Consider the following 19,017-nt stretch of genomic DNA (forward strand, 5'->3'; position numbering starts at 1 on the left):
ACTGTTTGCAAGGACAGTGCGTTGCACGAATATCATATTTATCTTCATCCAGCTTTTCTTCAGAGACTGCCGTAGCTTTACTTTGGGAAAGCTATACGTTTTCCTAGAGATGTTCTTATGTTTTTTGCATCAATTTGATCGAGTGCATTCAAAGGAGAAACAACAATTACTATGGGATGAAATTGTGCTGCCTGACGTCCACTGTTGAAATATGACTGACTTTCCATAAATCCAGTGGGTAGGACGGCAGCACTGAAAATCACGCCTGCTAAATTGCCTCAAGACAGACTTGCTTAACCTTAAGGTAAACGTTGGCACAGATATTATTCGAAATTTCACCCTGAAAGCTAAGTATTGATAAACGCCGCAGGTAATGTGGCAGTCGCAGCCTGCGACAAAGCTCAACGCGACAAACTGCTGATTACAGAGGACCCCTCCCTGATGTTCTCAATTGTCAAAGTGGCACGTGACCAGACCCAACCAGGGTCTCTCTTCGCTCGCTCCAGGGGGCGGTAAGATGAGAGACCCTGGGAACGAGGTTGGGGGGGGGAGGGGGGGCAGCAACATGGAGGCTGGTGAAATAATGATGAACAGCAAGACATGTTGAAATTCTGACAATGACTTGCAAACTCTCTGAATTGTGATTGTGACAATAAAAGGGAAGAAGTTTGAGGCTAGGAACAGCCCCCCCCCACTAAAAAAAGAGGCATTAATTATCCAAGCTTAACTAGTAAAATGCCCCACTCCTGCCACTCCGGGGCATTTGTTGACAGGCACAAGAGTTGGTGTATGACGGTGTGCAGAACAAAGATGACAAACTGTGAATGTATTTTGTTATCATTTCTCATGTCAAGAGCTGCAACATTAACCTATTGACTCCCAAATGAAATTGCACGCAACCCACCCCTAAATTCCTGACAATTTTTTAACATTTCAGAATGAGCTTGAGTACTAAAAATAAACCATATGCACAGCAACCACGCACACAAGATTAGGTTTCAAGACATAAATGAAGGACCAAAATATTAAAAAATATCAACAAAAAGAACTCAACTTGATGTTTAAAACTGATGAGAAAACAAGAAATTATTTTTATTTCTCTGCCGCGCGACGAAATGCACAACAGAAGCCGAGAAAATTGAATATGCAAACACGACTTGTTATTGACTTCGGAGGACAAATTGAAACCAAATACAATAGAATTTCCATTCTTGTGATATAACGGTTAGCATTTGAGGAAACAATGGAAAATAAAAATGCGAAAGGCACATGTAAAAACCAATTTGAAATCAAGAAATCAAATAATTTATTTGCTGCGCAACGAAATGTTACAGCGCTGCGAAAGAGAGATTAAAGTTGTAAGTCAAAAACATGGCAAAAACAAGCTAATTATTTCGAGATCAAACGTGTTTCAACTGTGCTGAATTAGTGGCCACTTAGTTCTTTTCTTGGCAGTTCTTTAGTAGCTGAATAAGACTCCAAAAAATATAGTTGGAACGAAGCGAACAAACTAATCAAACAAACTGCGGAGGTCGCCGTAAATTAAATATGCAGAAATACGGCGTGCAAAAATACTGTTCACTTTTAAGACCTGAAATTCCCCAAAACAGGGCACCAAGTGAAGGAAATGTGGAAGGAAGTTCAGTAACAATAAATTTTCATTCAAGCTGAGGTGAAGAAACCTATTTAAAAGCAAAAGTTGAATTTAACTTTGAAGTAATAATGTACATTACCATTTTTGTTTTCTTAAGTCCAGGAAGCTGCTTTTAGTCTGTGATCTGTATTCAAAACTCACTTGAAAGCACACTTCTTCTTCACCAGAAAGGTTTGAGGACTCTGTATTCCTTGATCTTCCATTCTGAGGCCACCTAAACATTAATTTGTATTTTTCTTTTCTATTTTAAATCCCAAAGCAGTAATTTCTCCGTGTTAGGAATGAAAACAAGGCCTTTGAAGTTAGTAGATTTGGCCTGCAGCACGCCATTATATCCTGCACTTTATGAGAGCAGGATTTAAGAAGAAAAGCCGTCTTTCTAGGACCCCTAAAGCCCTCTAAAGATATGCTCAGTAAGTCGATTCTGATTGGTTTATTTGTCCTCAAGAACAATAGAACAATAAGAGAACCAATAAGTCTAGGGAGGGTAGGAAAGGCTATTGTCCTCACCTGCTTTTCTTTGGGTGGTTATGGGCGGCACAGGAAATTGGAGGGGTTCTTTGCACAGGCAGTTACGGGCGGCACGGGAGTCAATGGGTTAAACAGGTGAACTTGAGCACCATTCAGTGCAGACTTCTAGTTCACTCTACATACACATTTTAAACCACAAAATCTAAAACTGTTTTTTACTGCTTTAGACTGACTCATTCCATTCTGCTATGCGGCTGTTGTTGCCTCATTTGGACAAAGAAAGAGGTGCTTATGGAATAAAGGAGGTGGGAACTTTTTTTCATATTTGTGTTCTTCAAGAATCGTAAGATTTTTACCTTGTAAAACAACCTTCCTCATACCGTGTGGCTATGTGATGCAGTTAGATATATTGCAGCACTGACAGTTCATTTACAGGTTGATAAACTGTCATTTACAGGTTGCGAAACTGTCAGTTCTTCACATTTCATATATTTTACCTTTCCTATCATCATTCAATCAATCAGGTCTTTGTCTAGACCAATCTGCTAAATTTAGGATGCACTGTTCTTTTGTTTTACCAAGCTAAGACATTGTTTCTCATTCCCATTGTTATTTGACCACCACCTTGTATTTTTCCCAAAGTGCATTGCTTGGTTTTGTGGAAAGGCAATAAACTCTGGAAGAATTAACGATGGTCAAGACGAGCTACTGTTCCAGGATCACAGTCAGTGGGGAGAATAAAAAGCCGCCAGGCATTGAGTGACGAGCAGGGTCTGGTAGAGAAAAAGGGAAGGTCAATACCAGACTCCGCACATTGCACCCCCGCTTTTTCAATCGTCCCCACTAACTGAGAGCCTGGAACAGGCTACAATGGATCCTCTTGTCTGTCTTCTTGGTCTTTGTGTTTGTAGTTAGAAATATGTCATCATAAGCATATTGAAATCAAAGAAGTCTCTTTCAGTAACCGGCTACTGTCCAAAAGCTTGTGCTGTTATACTGGCAAAACACTATGACGGGACATTTTGACTGTAATTGAATCAGTATTTAAAATTATTTCTCACACACCACTGGGAGCCATGCCAAGCCAAACCATAGGAGCCATGCCAAGCCGAACTACACAACCTGACCTTTATTAACATAAGAACATAATAGTCTTAAAATGAGGCAAAAAAGTAGCTAGGGAATAATTTCACCTCAACTTAAGGCATTCTACAAGTACTTCATGGGTGGATGGGTGGGGCATGTCAAATGGCAGATGGCAAAACAAAAACTGAAACCTTACACAAGCCACGTGACCTGAAATCCCCCACACACCTGTACCCAGACTCCCAGCTGTGTGTGAGAAAAAGGTTTTCCGCTTCTTTCGTTCCTCAGCTAACGGAAAACCACACATCGAACTTCAGTTTGTTTCTGTTGTTAGGTTGTTCTTGCCAAATATTACATGGAGATACTCAGTATTGGAAAAGACACAGCTGATGGACGCAAACTATTGAACTATAGAGCACCCAAAAATGCCAAACAGGTACTAAGTTGCAGTTAATGTAATGGAAACGAAGTCTGGAATATTTGATCTGAGCTGATTATTTTGGTTCATACTTGTGTGGGAGATTAAGCACTTCACTGTAGATTATATGCATAATGCAGAGAAGCTGATAGGACTATCAGGAAAGTAGGCACAGCTTCTGATTGGCTTAAATTGTGATTTTGGGTATGGTAACTAAATGATAATATTTATTATTGTTTTCTGTTTTAGGATTCAGTGGCCGACTTTGCCAGTGTAGCTTTCTTTGTTTTGAGAAATAGATGTCCTGAAAAGGGCAGGTAAGTGTGGTTAATACAATCCTCTATTGTGTTCATGCAAACCTATTTAGTTGCCACTGATCAAGAAATTGTCAGGGAAAAAAATTCTTTAAGGGCAAGGAAAAGTCAGGGAAATTGACATTAATTTTTTGAAGAAAAGTCAGAGATGATTTACAGTTATTCCATGAATGCACATTGGATATGAGATGTTAGATAGCTGCACCTCACTGGCTATAATCATCTCATATCTAACAAGTGCACATGGAGTAATTGAAGGGGTGAGTGCAAAACCATGCTAAGTGATGATTTGGGTGAAAAAAAAAATTTTCGCGAAAGGGCTTGAATTTTTGCATGTGGTCTTCAATGTAATAGAAAAATGTGGTCCTGTATTTTTGTCGCTGCTTTTTGCTTCGTTTATAAAGATGCCGCTAGGAAAACCGAGTGGTTTTTCTGCATACGCAATATCTCAAAAACGAAGCGAAGCTTAGCGGAAAAACTACGGGACATTGTTAAACATACCTAAACAAAACTGCATGCGAAATTTGGAGTGTTTTCGACAAAGTTCACTTTTGATTAAAATACCTAGCGCCCTTTTCCCGCCGAGGTCTTCAAATAAATGAAGCCGGGCCTTTGTTATGATAAACAGAGCCGATCCTTTGTTATAATAGCCAAGCCAAGCCTTTGTTATAAGTGGAAGTCTCGCCTCGGTTTATCATAACAACGGATCGGCCCGCTGCATCCGCAAGGACTTTGATTTCACTTAGAAAGCAGCAAAATGTCAATTTCACGCAACGTATAAGCTCAAAAATGTTGATTTTAGGTCAAAAAAGGTTTAAATGTTGATTTCATGTCAACGCGTGACAGCAAGGAGGTTGATTTCTCTTAGAAACGAGCAAAATGTCAATTTCACGCAACGCATAAGCTCAGTGATGTTGATTTCAGGTCTAAATAGGTTAAAATGTTGATTTGACGTTAATGCGTGACGGCAAGGAGGTTGATTTCACTTAGAAACCAACAAAATGTCAATTTCACATAGCGCATAAGCTCAATGATGTTGATTTCAGGTCTAAATAGGTTAAAATGTTGATTTCACATGAATGCGTGATGGCAAGCATGTTGGTTTCACTTAGAAACCAGCAAAATGTCAATGTCACGCAGTGCATATGCTCAATGATGTTGATTTCAGGTCTAAATAGGTTAAAATGTTGATTTCACGTTAACGCGGGATGGCAAGCATGTTGGTTTCACTTAGAAACCAGCAAAATGTCAATTTCACGCAGCGTATAAGCTCAATGATGTTAATTTCAGGTCTAAATCGGTTAAAATGTTGATTTCACGTTAACGCTTGACGGCAAGGATGCTAGTTTCACTTAGAAAACAGCAAAATGGTAATTTCACGCAACTTATAAGCTCAATGATGTTGATTTCACGTGAAAACGCGCTATAAATAGGGCTGACAGATTAACAGATTAACCCTTCTCCGCAACGTACAGGTCTCCATACATCTGCATGTCCGCTGATCCCAGAAGCTCCAAATACTACAAATCATGCCGATTTGAAATAAAATCAATGCAACCTGGATCACAGATCTATGTTACAATCGATCGCTACTTGTTGGCCATTCTTATGTTTAAACAATCTAGTTACCAGTTCGAGAAAAGTCCGCAGAACGTGATTGCAATGCATGCCGGGAAGGGTCTTTACACCTCGTTCGTGAGAAAACATGGCGGTCGATACAAGACAAATTTTATAAGTCTGAAACCAGTTCTCGCTTTCCAAACTTTGACGCTAGCAACGCTGGCAAATGGGCCACGACTCGCCAGAGGGTATTTTTCTTGGGCAAGAACTGCTCTTGGACTTTGCTGCCTGGCTCGATCTGACTTTGAACGCCGATAACATGATTACGGTATATCAGCTGCCTTCAAAGTTTCAGAACACATTTTGATTCTTTAAAACGTGCTGATGACTTACGGGTTTATCGAGACTTTATGATGCCTCTCAACCACCAGGCAGGCATACAAGGTACTTTAAGGCACATCTCTTTTTGGTTCGATGAATTTCGTTTGACTCTCGATGGATTCACGTGTTGTGCTCACGTCACAATACCTGACGTAAACAATCTGTTCCCAGATTTCCACTCTATATATGCTGTGAGATTTGATTTTGACTTCATACACTATAAACAGTCTGCCTGTTTGCTGTTCAACAAATAAACTCCTGAAGACATGGCTAGGAAAAGTCAAGTATTTTTGCATACGTTATAACTCGAAAACGAAGCAAAAACCAGCGACAAAAATACAGGGCCGCGTTTTTCTATTACATTGAAGACCACATGCAAAAATTCAAGCCCTTTCGCGAAAATTTTTTTTTTCACCCAAATTGTCACTTAGCATGGTTTTGCACTCACCCCTTCAATTGTTTAATTATTAAAAATGCCCCCAAAATACAGAAAACTAGTTAAAAATAAAATAGAAAAAGGCCCCAAAACATGTTGTGTACACTTACCATGATAATTACTCATAGAGCATGGTGTAATGGCTCATGTCCTATGATGGCCAAGTGAATGACAACTCTTGAATTGCATTATCCAATCATCCAGGTTTTAACAATTGAAATTATAACATCACTGATTTAACACCATTGACAGCTACAAAGAACATTTCACTTGGCCACTTATGATCACAGTGTCACTGTGTATTTTAAGTTTTGCTGTGCTTGTTCTTAGTTTAAAGATTGACGAGGTGAACAAGCATCTTGATCAGGTGGCACAGGCAAATCTTGAACACAAACGGGATGATGTCAAAAAAGCTCTGCAACTTCTTCTCCGGAACACAAGTGCCCTTGAACAGGTGGGTTTTTGTGTACCTTTAGTGTATAATAATTATTGTCACTAATTAATACTAATAGGAATACATGATTTGATTTCTGTCAATATTTTGTTCTTTTTCGTATATAGAAATGGTTAATCAGGATCATTTTCAAGGTGAGTTTGTTTTAATAAAGGGTTGTTTTACATGTAGTGCTTTAAGAAAAAAACTCGTAATTTACAAGATGCTGTCATTAGTGACTTACACTGTAACCGAGAGATTCACAGAAAATTGCTGTACTTACTAGACATCTTGCCATTTTTTTTCTGAGCAAAATTGAGAACTGTACACTGTAGGTGTAATAAATTGTCCTGAGTTCTTGTTTTGCAATTTTCATGCAACCAATGATTGCAGGGTCTTTTTGGCAATTGTCGTGCAATCTTTTCCTAGAAGTGTTTGACAGAAAGCAATTGTGTCACCAAGAGATTGATGATCTTCTCTGTGCTCTCGATGGTCTGCTTCTTATTCCATTTAACTAATTAACAATTATTCCACAAGCGCGCGTTGGATATGAGATGGTAGATAGCCAGTGAGGCGTGTAACGCTGAGTTGGCTACATGTATAACCATCTCATATCCAGCAAGCATGAGTGGAATAATCCAATGATCCAATGGGTTAAAATTTGAATACTACATGAACAGATGTATGATAAAACTAACTGCTCATAAAAGATGTTGTGTAACACAATGCTGATGTTAACTAGAAGATACTGCTCAAAACTAATTTGGTCAGTCACACTAGGAACTTAAAATTGGTCTCAGCGAGAACTCTGTGTTCAATGTTTACCATCCTGATGCAGTGGAGCTCTACAGTGTCTGCAACAGTTTACCCAAGGTGAGAACCAAAATGTCAATGTTATGACAAGATTGTTCAGCATTTTCTTTTCAATGTTTTTTGTGTGTGTGTGTTTCCCTTGGACTACAGCTTGCAGGAAGGAGTATAAATGGGCAGCAGCAAATCTAATGCTGGGGGTAACCCTGTGATGGACTAGAATACCACCCAGGGGGGAGTAGGAATTAAAATACTTCTTGTCATTTCATGTTAAAGAGATTCGAATGCTGACATTTTGAGCATTAGCCCTTCGTCGGAGCAAATCCATTCACTCCGATAAAGGGCTAAAACTGGAAATGTCAGCTTTCGAATCTCTTTACAGTGGCCAATTCACATTATCAACCCAGTTGATAAAACCAAATTATCTTGTTATACTCCCCACCGATGCAGCAACACAGTCTCTTTAGAAACTTACCCCCCTCTATTAACAGTGATAGTAGTTTGTATTTTTCTTTGTCAGTAGACGAAAATCAAATGTGATATAATTATATCAAACAGAACTGTACAATGTACAATGTAGTATTTAAAATAATAATAGATGACTTCAGTTAAATTGTACACCATTATCTTGACAGGTTTGCATAGATCTTCATGATCGTAGTATCAGGATGAATGAAGCAGTGATGTCGATGTTCTCACCATTCAGACCCATGCTAGGTCAAAGAGGAGACATTGGAGAGGCCAGTGAATAATTACTATGTTTAATTTGAAACAACTATTGAACAGTATTACATTTGATCAAAGGCTGAGTAAAGGCTGGCAGGTCCTGAATAGTTATATGCCAGGTCTCCAAGTTATAAGATTATGCATAAGTGTGACTTCTCACACGAAAACGTACACTACGGCTGTCTGTTCGAATGCTTAAAAACCATTTGCTTGTTGTTTGCCATCCGTTTGTCATCCATTCGTGATCGATGGGATGCCATTCAAACAGATTGGATCATCTGTTCAGAAAAAATTCTAGTCATTTGAACGGCTGCTGCTATCTGTTCGAAAAAAATCTTCATCCGTTTGAACAGCTGAGGTTATCTGTTTGAAAAAAATCTTCATCTGTTTGAACGGCTGAGGTTAGCCGTTCGATAAAAATCGTCATCCATTCGAACGGCTGAGGTGGTCCGTTCGAATAAAATCTTCATCTGTTTGAAAAAACTGGTCATCCGTTCAAAAAATAGTTATCCTTTCAAAAAAAAAGATGCAGCTTTTCAAACCTCTGATGTTATCTGTTTGAAAGGAACCGCGGTGGTTCGAACAGCTAATGGCACCTGTTCAGGAAAATAGTATTCAGCTGTTCGAACGGCTGCTGCTATTCGTTCACACAAAACTAATCAGTTGTTCGATCAGCCAACGGTATCTGATGGGATTCATTCTTTCGAACGGCTGGGATTATCTGTTCAGAAGAAACTTTATACAGCCGCCCGAATGGCTGTGTTCGTTTAAAACAAACATTCAACGTTTCCGATCTAAACGGCATGTTTGTCCATTCTGAAAGAAAATCTGTATTTAAAATCATGGTTCAAGAAATAAATACTTTGAACAGATGTCATAATGGCTCATGTTATGCTGTGTTACGATTGTTTCGAGCGGATTGTCAAGGAAACTTTAAACGATAGCAATTAAACTCGCACAACGCGTGGCAAGAAAATGGGCCTCTCCCCTATTTTTTTGCTCGCCGTTTTTCGCACTGCACCCCAAGTAACTGAACTAAACAAAGTTAAAACTCAGACTCTAAAGGGCCATCGGAAAAGACATTCTTTCTTTCTCTTTGGAAAACTCAAATCCGGTATAAATTACTATGAATCAAATCGATTGATGAGGTATTACCAAAAGACAGACAGGACATAATATTAAAATAAACTTGGTGCTCTACTCTTAGGAGAGATGTTGAAACAAGACAAAGTTATTGTTTACTAGTGAGTTCTGTCGAAGTGCGCTTGATCTCTATCAACAAAACTTGCATCACAGGTCACGCAAAACAGGTCGCCGATTGATTGGTATGCAAATTTCCGCACATTATATCGAAGAGACAGATTCGGGTCTGTGATGGAAAACGATTATTGCCGGTTCTATTCTGTTAACAGCTTTTGGTGTCCATTTCTAAGTTTTGTCAAGTTTTGAAAGCAGAAATGAAGAAGTGTGTAATAAGAATTACAGCTATAGACCTACGAAAGGGGAGCAAAAACATGTCCTTTATCAAGACATCAAGATCTCCTGCATTTTCACCATTCGTTCAATACGAACCCTTTTCTTCGGCCGTTCGAATGCCTGGAATAATATGTGCCAAATATTTCTTTAGCTGTTCGAACGGCTGGCATCATCTGCTTGAAATTTTTCAGTAGCCGTTCGAAATTTTTCGTTTGTCGTTCAAACTGGTGGCATCACCCGTTCGAAATTTTTCGTTCACTGTTCGAACGGCTGGCATCATCCGTTTGAAATTTTTCCAGTGCCGTTCAAATGTTAATAGCATCCACTCGAAATTTTTCCATAGCCGTTCGAACGGTACTCAAAACCATTTTGAACGGCTGGAACATCTATTTCCCATCCATTCATTAGCCATTCGCCAGCCATTTGTTTTGACTGTTTAACGGATATCCGTTAGTGACGTTTTCACGTGAGAGGTCACAAGTATTGAATAAAAACTGCAGGGGCAAGGAAGGGTCTACCAGGCCAAGAATGAAGTAATTACTCAGGGCATTTAACTTTTAAGCAAATTCAGCTATTGATAATCATTTCTTTTTTTGTACTGTAATTTTTGGGTAAGTACTTTACACCTTTGCAGTTTGTGCTACTGATAATATTTTATGTTTCATGTACAGTATACATGTAGTGAAAATTGTACAAAAAAGGAAAATTAAATAGTTTAGATGCAATTAATTATGGTGAACATGTGAATGAACTAGTCTGACATTAGGGGAAAAAGGGGGCAAATTAATTAGATATTTTAGAAAAAAATAATCAACAATTATTCCAAATATAAAGTCTCATTTCTATAAATGAGAGTATTAATTTTGTAGTCCTGTCTATCACAGACCACGTTAATAAATGTTTGATCTTCTTTTTGTAAATACAGGTAGAAAAGCTGATGGGCAATCAGTCTTTTTACATAGAGACAAAAATAGATGGAGAGAGAATGCAACTCCATAAACAAGGAGATTGTTTTATGTATTTCTCACGAAGGTATCACTTTGTTTGATACACAGTACATGTACTTTTTATGTCCAATAACACATAAGTCATCCAATATTTCTTGTGTGATTATTTTGTTTGAGTTGGGACTCATTGTGATTACAATGTAGAACACATTATTGGGGTAGCAAAATGCTAATAAAAATGTTAATGAAAAAATTGTCTTCATAATTCTCAAATTTCATGGGTCTGGCCATCTTGATTGTTTTCCAGTGCTATATCAGTTGTTTGCTCAGTGCCAATAGCCTTTGTGCATAACACTACCGAGAGTAAATAAAGGTTAATGGTTGTTTTATTTTTTCATTTTAATCCTGGCTAAGGTTATATATTAGGTCTTTTTTATTGCAGTGCCAATGACTACACTCACGTGTTTGGTTCAAATGCAACTGCCGGTGTTCTCACACCTCATATTGCTTGTTGCTTCTCGAGGTATTTCATTTATTTGATTGAAAAGTAATTTATAGTTAGTGTCTTGTGGCTATTATGTGTTATGATGAACAGCACTACTGCAATATAGAACACATTTTCAAGTTTACAAATCTGCATTTATTTAAGATTCCACTTTTTTACACAATCTTCATGAAAATTGTGAAACAATGACATAAAGGATATTTCAATCATTTTTTTGTTCTTACTTATCTAAAGCTGAGATCTGGTTTCATTGCATAATGTTACAAGGCAAACTGAATAAATAAATTTATTTCAGGAGGACTTCATTTGCATTTTCTTTTTCTCTTGAGGTGGAACCCCTAGTTTTTCTTCATGGTCACCATCACAGCATTGAAAGTAGCTACTAAACATTTTTATAAATGTAAAATGGATCAATTATTGAAGCAAACCCATTTACAGAGAGCAATTTCCTAACAAGCTTACCTCTGATTTTCATTTAGTTCTGTTCATTCCTGCATACTGGATGGAGAAATGGTTGTGGTTGATAAAACAACAGATATATGGTTGTAAGTCATCAAACTTCAAATATTTATTTAGCTTATTCTTTTACTCATCTATTGTATTAATTCCTTCATTGATTGTTAGTTTGTTCATTTGTGTGGCCTTTTCTTCCTTCAGTTGATTAATTGTCTGTTGTCTGGTAGGTGACCGTGTTTCATTTAGTGCTGGACATGAGGCAAATTGCCAGGCTTGTTAGACTGATTTTGCCCACCTGGTTTGACCATCCCCAGGAAATCTTTCGTAATAAGAAGTGCAGTTCAAAATAAAACCGGGTCTTTCTGTTCTTCCATCCATTCTCACTCCCTACCTTCCTACAGGTTTCGCTCCTTCCTTAGTTCTGTCCTCCTCCCTCTCTGCCCCCCACCCAGTTGTTTTCGTTTTTCTCTTCTTTCTTGTACACATTTAACTGATCCCCGAAAATGTCTTCCACCAAGTAATTTCATTTTGGTGTACTGTTTGAAGCATGTACAGCTGAAACCTTCACATCAATGTATTCTGTGTATGTTTGCAGATCCAAAGGCATGAATGTAGATGTGAAATCCTTCACTACATATGAAAATGGTTAGACCATACTTGCAATTCTTTTGAAATCCACTCTCACATTATTTGAATTGATGTTTCAGGTAGAAAATCCATACAATCTTTTAGCTAAAATGTAAGAAATTTTCTTAATGAAGCTGTTGAAAAGTATTATTATTTAGTAACAGGTACGCATATGTAAAATGAAATTACTTAATATAATGGCGTAAAAAAATATTATTTTCTAAACTATTAATAGTCATGTGATTGTTATTAATTCAGTAACAGATTGAAAAAAAAAACTTAAATTTTGGCCTAAAAGAGGAAATGTAAAAATTATAATAATCATTTTGGTTTAGAAAATCCAAAACTTGGAAAGTACCCTTTGGTTCCTTTTAATAATTTTGGTCTGTGTCATTTCTTATGTTTTCATATTTTAGGTCACAATCCGTGTTTTATTGTGTTTGATATGCTTGTTATTAATGAGAGAAAACTTGCCAATGTTCCTCTTAGTGAAAGGATCAAATCAATGGAAAAGTAAGTTTCCTTCATGTACATGTAGCAATTATTTTAATAAATAACTTAAATGTTATTTAAGTTTATTTCACGTGTGCTGGTTTTGTAGTTTTTTGTGCTGTAGTCTCTTCATGTGTGACATCAGTCAATTTGCACAATATTATTACACTAGATGGCATAATTATGTTTACTTGATAATGTCTTTACTGACAGTTCTTTTCTTGAAGATTTGTGTCTCCAACCATCAGCCATATCACAGCTAAGCCATAATTGTGTTTTTGCAGAATGTTGAAGCCACAGCCTGGATATCTTCAGTTTGTTGAGAGATTTGAAGTTTCAACAAAGTATGTACATGAGTATAACCAAGAAGACACTGTGCAGTGACTGAGTTATTATGTCTACAAATTGATTTTGAAGACTGTTGGCAAAAGCAAAATGACATATTAGTCAAAAGCGTAAAGGGTCCTACAAGCCCAACTGGCTCATAGCTCAGTGTACATGTACATTTAGCATGAAGCAGCTATGATTATTGCTACTCCCCTAGGATGGGATACTAGTCCATTGCAGGTTACCTACAGTATACAGCCTTCTCAAAATCAGCCAGCTGCTGGCTCAACGAGCTGCCTCCTCTGGAGGTTTGACTGTCTCCTTCCAGTCGGAAAACATATTGTGATTATGTGAAGGTGAATTAATCAACATGACACGAGCGTGGGACAAAGAAAAAATTCTGAGTCCCCGACAGGGATCGAACCCATGACCGCCCGGACACCAGGCGGGCGCTCTATCCACTGAGCTACGAGAACTCATGGAGAGCAAGGTCATTTAACTGAGTTCATATATGACAGGTGTCCTGCATACTGCTAGGATCAACGCTACTCACGATGACTTCGATAGCGTTGATCCTAGCAGTATGCAGGACACCTATCATATACGAACTCAGTTAAATGACCTTGCTCTCCATGAGCTCTCGTAGCTCATTGGATAGAACGCCCACCCAGTGTCCGGGAGGTCATGGGTTCGATTCCTGTCGGGGACTCAGAATTTTTCTTCATCCCACGCTCGTGTCATGTTGATTAATTCACCTTCACATTTCATACCGAGCTTAAAATTCACCATCTTTATTAACTTATCACTACTCACGATGACTTCGATAGCGTTGATCCTAGCAGTATGCAGGACACCTGTCATATATGAACTCAGTAAAATGACCTTGCTCTCCATGAGTTCTCATAGCTCAGTGGATAGAGCGCCTGTTGTCGGGGACTCAGAATTTTTTCTTTGTCTCACGCTCGTGTCATGTTGATTAATTCACCTTCACATTTCATTACCGAACTTACAATTTACCATCTTTATTAACTTATCATATTGTGATTATGATGAAAATCATGACATGGCATCCTTGAGCATCGAAATTTCAAAATTATTTCCAGGGAAGGATACCCTGAAACCCTGCTACAGGCCCACCCCCAAGAGAAACTTGAAAGCATGCCTTTGGAACCCAAACTGCCTCCAACTTTCATATAACCTGCTCCAGGAAAACATTTTGAGAAGGTTGCCTATACATGTAGCAGGTGGTCACTAGGTTGCCCCAACAATTTATTGGTGCCCGTTTATACACCTGGGTGAAGTGAGGCCCTTTGTGAGTTTAGTGTCCCGCCCAAGAACACAGACCAATGACCCCTGACTAGAGACCAGTGCACTAACCATTAGGGAATGGTGCCTCCCGTCCCACAGTCAAGCCTAATTATGAATGATGAAATTATTCATCCTTAGTGACTAGTGACTGCTCTTATGTATGTTCTACATTGACACTTTCTTTATCCCTAGGGATGATGTAGTAAAAGCTCTTAATGATGCTATTGACAGAAGAGAAGAGGGATTGGTTATCAAATCACCATCTTCTATTTATAAACCAAACCTGAGAAATGGTACGCAAGTAATATATTAATTATTATTTAGCATAAAATAAATATTATATTTATTAAAAACATTTGTAATAATTATATTAATTGCGTACCATTTCTCAGGTTTGGTTTATAAATAGAGGATGGTGATTTAATTATATTAATTACATTACAGAAAAACTCAAAGAGGATAGAGTTGGCTGTTACTCTGAGTTTCACACCTTAAGGTGATCATCAGACAGGCGTGGTCATATCACACAATCATAGCCTACAAGACATCACTTAATATATAAACAAGAGATCTGAACTGATATCTAAATGTTGTCGTGAAAACAAGTATTACTTAGTGAACCTCAAATTAAAGTAGATCTCGCATGAGCACAATTAATACGACTATAGATCACTAATTGATCACAGATCACCAAATTATTATGTTGTTATTGTAAAAATGTTGTAGATATAAAAATGGATGGTATATTTTTCCTTGTAATAAAACCTGTCCAATGAGCACCTCTGTTGAGGCATGAAACTCAGAGTAACAACAAACATTATCCTCTTTGACCATAATAGCTCTGCTTTAAAGCATTGAGCACTTTTTTGCTAAGCAAACATGACCTATTCATTATTATTTATCAATTACATCATATTAAATATTAATTACTTTCATAAAATATGATTAAAAAAATAACAAATAGTTTCTTACTTTTAAAACCCTTTATGCGATATTTTTGTGCAAATCTCTTTATGTTCTTTGAAGGGCCTAGATTAGGAAGGAGGTCTTAGTGTAATTTATTTGAATTTGTTGGTTTTATACTTAGACCCTTATGTTCTTAAACTTTGGTCACCAAATGCCAGTAATTTTGGACAACCCTATAGGCTGGCCAAAATACAACCATAGTACATGCTTACCGGTAAATCTTATTTAAAGGCGTATGATTGCATTCTTGACACTTGAAGTTAAGTTGTGTTTTCTTTTCTCTTAACAGGGAGCGGTTGGTTGAAGATTAAACCTGAATATGTGGATAGTTTAAGTGATGAGGTAACTAGTTCATTGCTACATCAGACTAGCAATAGACCATTTTATAGTTGTCTGCTTAGTGACCTGACCTTTGAATGGCAGGGAGGCTGGAGGTGACCTTGTTTTGATACAGACCTCACTGCTTTTGTTGTGTAAATAAAGTTGTTCTAATGCTAACTAGGTGCATTTACATGACAAAAGTAGAGAGGTCTTTATAAAAGCAAGGTCACCTCCAGCCTCGCTGCCATTCAAAGGCCAGGTTGCCGAGCAGATGACTGCAAAAATAGTCTTCAGTATAAGTAGCTATATAATGTCTACTCCTAGCCGCTTCATGCTGCAGAAACCAGTGGGCAGGTGAGAGTCATCTTCCAAATGCCAGTTACCTGTTAAATTTTCGGCAATTTCTCAGCTACCAGTGAAATTTCAGTCCATTATCTCAGCAATCTGTAAATTTTTCAGATCTCGGATCTCAGCTATCAGTTGAAAAATGGTCAAAACAGACATGGTCAAAATTTTGACCGATTCTTAGGTGTCAGTTAAACCAAGCCAGACCCTCAACGTAACCAACCGTATCTTGGAATAAAAAAGAAATATAGCAGCTCAAGGCCTCAATCTCGATCAATCAATTACTTATAACTCTTATATGATCACCCAACATGCCACTGAAGTACAAATTCAAACGTTTACTGTAACCAAGACAATTTTTAAGACTTTCAGTTCAATCATTAGTAGTCTTAATCTCTGTGATGTAACTCACACTATTGTGTTCTTCACTTAGCTCGATCTGTTGATTGTTGGTGGTTATTTTGGAGTTGGTGTAAGTAAATAATAAATTTACTGCTTAGTTCCTGTACGGCTTTCTCCCAGGCCTTTGTGGTCAATTGATTTCAGTGACGTATCCCAGACGAACGGCCGGAGACGATTGACCGCGGCATAATGTTGAGACCTAGGAACTAGGCTATTACATAAATACTCCTTACTAACCGAGTTCGAGGGCCATACTGTAAGTCACGGACGCAGTTTTTTCCCCATCGACTTATGGCCCAAGCACAAAGTGTGCGGGCCATAAATTTTAGCCGCTTTAAATTTTAGCCGTACAGTAAAATTTGGCCTGCTAAATTGACCAATCATAGCGTGCGTACTAACTGAGAGATATAATAATAGCATAATATTGTCTGTGCTAGATAGTTTTCCACTTACAATGTGTACATACATGTACATGAGACAAGAAATATAAATGATAGAAACCGACGTTTCGGTGCATCTTGCGCCATTATCAAGGTAACTTAATGATAAAAAGCAGTTTGTGAAGAGGCTAAGTTGAAGCAAATTTGCATAAAAGAGTGCCAAGCTTATTACATGAATACTTTAGCACGAAGAGAATCAGACTGTACATTCAATGCTGGTTTAAGATCTTGAATACACAGCATTTCATTACCAAGGCAGTAAAATTTGTTCGTGCATTTCTTGATTACATTAATTATGTAACCTTGATAATGGCGCAAGATGCATCGAAACGTCGGTTTCTATCACTTATATTTCTTGTCTGGTGTATTTCCAAATCGTTTCTTATAAGAATGTGTACATAACAGATGATTTTATTTCGTGTGTGACTAATTCACCAAACATAAATGTACTTGTAAACATACGTTCACGCTGAGTAATGTTTTGAACTTTTTATGCAAAAAAATGACGTGAAGAGTTTGAAATGCAGATGTACATTTATCAATTAAGTCGAAATGAAGACTTAACGTTGTGTGGCAAACTCGTGTTCATCACATTTGATAGGGTTTCAATCATTAGCAATTGTTCAATGAAGTAAGAACCCTAAACCAATCGCATCTTTGTTGAGTAATCATTTTTCATTTGTTTTCGTTTATTTCCAGCGCCGTAGTGGAATGATATCTCATTTTATGTGTGCAGTTGCTGTGTCGTCCAGCACACCAGGGGAACATCCTCAAGTGTTCCACTCTTTTTGTAAGGTAGCATTAATTTGACTTGTTTTTATATCAATCTATGTTCTTATCTAGTTAAAGCTGAGCTTGCAAAAGAGGTGAGAAATGAGGTTCTCACATACTGAAGCGGGAGCTGGGCCCGAGTTAGGATATCACCTGTGTAGCAGAAAAATGCCATTCAGTGTGTGAGAAGCAAAGTTTCTGCAATTTTTGATAGCCAAAAGAAACGTGAACATGTGGCAAAGTTAAATATTTTACTATACCACGGAAAGAAGCTTCCTTCAGGTTTGCTTCTGTCACTATTGTCAAAGTTTTAATAGATATTATTCAACTAGATTGAGGTGGAGGTATAGTTCAGGAAAAAAGATTTTTACTCGACAATAAAATGTTCTTTTGTTTATGTTCTGTAAAAAAAAGGAATTCACCTGAACAAATTAGTAACGGTAACGTTTTGCACTCGTCATTTTGAACATTGATTTCTTGGTAATGAACTTTTTCACCTTTGACTTGTTCGTTTTGTATTCAACAAACCGTGATTATGAGTTGAGGCGTGTCTGGTGCAACAGCAATCGGTTGTTTGGCAGGAAAATTCGTCTTCTTTTTCTTTGTAAACCATGTTAAAATTATCCTTTTCTTCCACACGTTTTCCAGTTTGAAGCAGTGAGAGTTGAAATGTTGGAAAAATTTGTTTGCGAAAATACAGCAATAATAAGCAGAGTTCATTTTGCATTTGTTTGCAAACTGTCTGTTACATCGTAGGATAACAGAACAAATGATAGAACTTTTTGTCAATAGATTTCCACAGAGAAGAAAGTTATGATGTTGATTATTATGGGTTGTCTAGGAAAGTAGACATTGAGTGATTATGACGTATCTTGTCCACAAAGGTTGGGTCCGGTTACACTATGAATGAGCTGCGTGAACTAGATCAACAGTTGCGTCCACACTGGAATGCATTTGATACTAAAATGCCTCCTGGCTCTATTATTCTGGCTCCCGGTTACAAAGTAAGTATGAGTTGAGTATCTTTGTCTGTGTTAGTGCATATTGTACTGTTAATTGAGTTTTTTTGTGTGTTGGCCAGTCAGGCAACTAACAGCTTTGCGTTCAGCCCGTCCGTGCTTATACACGGAATTAAAAAACCGTTTGGAAATGAGCAAATGAAGTGATTTTTGAAATACGATTTTCATTTACTGGTTTTTAGATAAGCTTTATTGGGGAGGGGGGAGGGGCTTATATCCTGGGGAGCTTGTAATCGGAAGAAATATTTTGTTTACAGCTAGATGGGTCTATAACCAGAGGGGATTATAAGCGGTAATTTACAGTATACCAGACAAGTGAATAATGT

General features: G+C 37.8%; 1 protein-coding gene across 3 annotated transcripts in view; it reads left to right on the forward strand.

The window, feature by feature from the left end:
* LOC145494586 (DNA ligase 4-like) overlaps positions 1 to 19,017 on the forward strand; it is a 31,047-nt gene that overhangs the window by 3,011 nt on the left and 9,019 nt on the right. For all 3 annotated transcript variants that reach the window (XM_081474097.1, XM_081474101.1, XM_081474102.1), the window contains exons 2-19: positions 2,353 to 2,430; positions 3,546 to 3,647; positions 3,879 to 3,946; positions 6,651 to 6,774; positions 6,882 to 6,908; positions 7,534 to 7,626; positions 8,199 to 8,307; positions 10,695 to 10,797; positions 11,155 to 11,235; positions 11,697 to 11,762; positions 12,269 to 12,318; positions 12,717 to 12,813; positions 13,077 to 13,136; positions 14,620 to 14,720; positions 15,683 to 15,735; positions 16,493 to 16,531; positions 17,601 to 17,696; positions 18,557 to 18,676. In XM_081474097.1, the coding sequence (XP_081330223.1) occupies positions 2,353 to 2,430; positions 3,546 to 3,647; positions 3,879 to 3,946; positions 6,651 to 6,774; positions 6,882 to 6,908; positions 7,534 to 7,626; positions 8,199 to 8,307; positions 10,695 to 10,797; positions 11,155 to 11,235; positions 11,697 to 11,762; positions 12,269 to 12,318; positions 12,717 to 12,813; positions 13,077 to 13,136; positions 14,620 to 14,720; positions 15,683 to 15,735; positions 16,493 to 16,531; positions 17,601 to 17,696; positions 18,557 to 18,676 (1,467 nt within the window). The remainder of the gene's footprint in view (positions 1 to 2,352; positions 2,431 to 3,545; positions 3,648 to 3,878; positions 3,947 to 6,650; positions 6,775 to 6,881; positions 6,909 to 7,533; positions 7,627 to 8,198; positions 8,308 to 10,694; positions 10,798 to 11,154; positions 11,236 to 11,696; positions 11,763 to 12,268; positions 12,319 to 12,716; positions 12,814 to 13,076; positions 13,137 to 14,619; positions 14,721 to 15,682; positions 15,736 to 16,492; positions 16,532 to 17,600; positions 17,697 to 18,556; positions 18,677 to 19,017) is intronic.

Source organism: Orbicella franksi, chromosome 8 (genome assembly GCF_964199315.1).
Source record: "Orbicella franksi chromosome 8, jaOrbFran1.1, whole genome shotgun sequence".
Taxonomy (NCBI): Eukaryota; Metazoa; Cnidaria; class Anthozoa; order Scleractinia; family Merulinidae; genus Orbicella; species Orbicella franksi.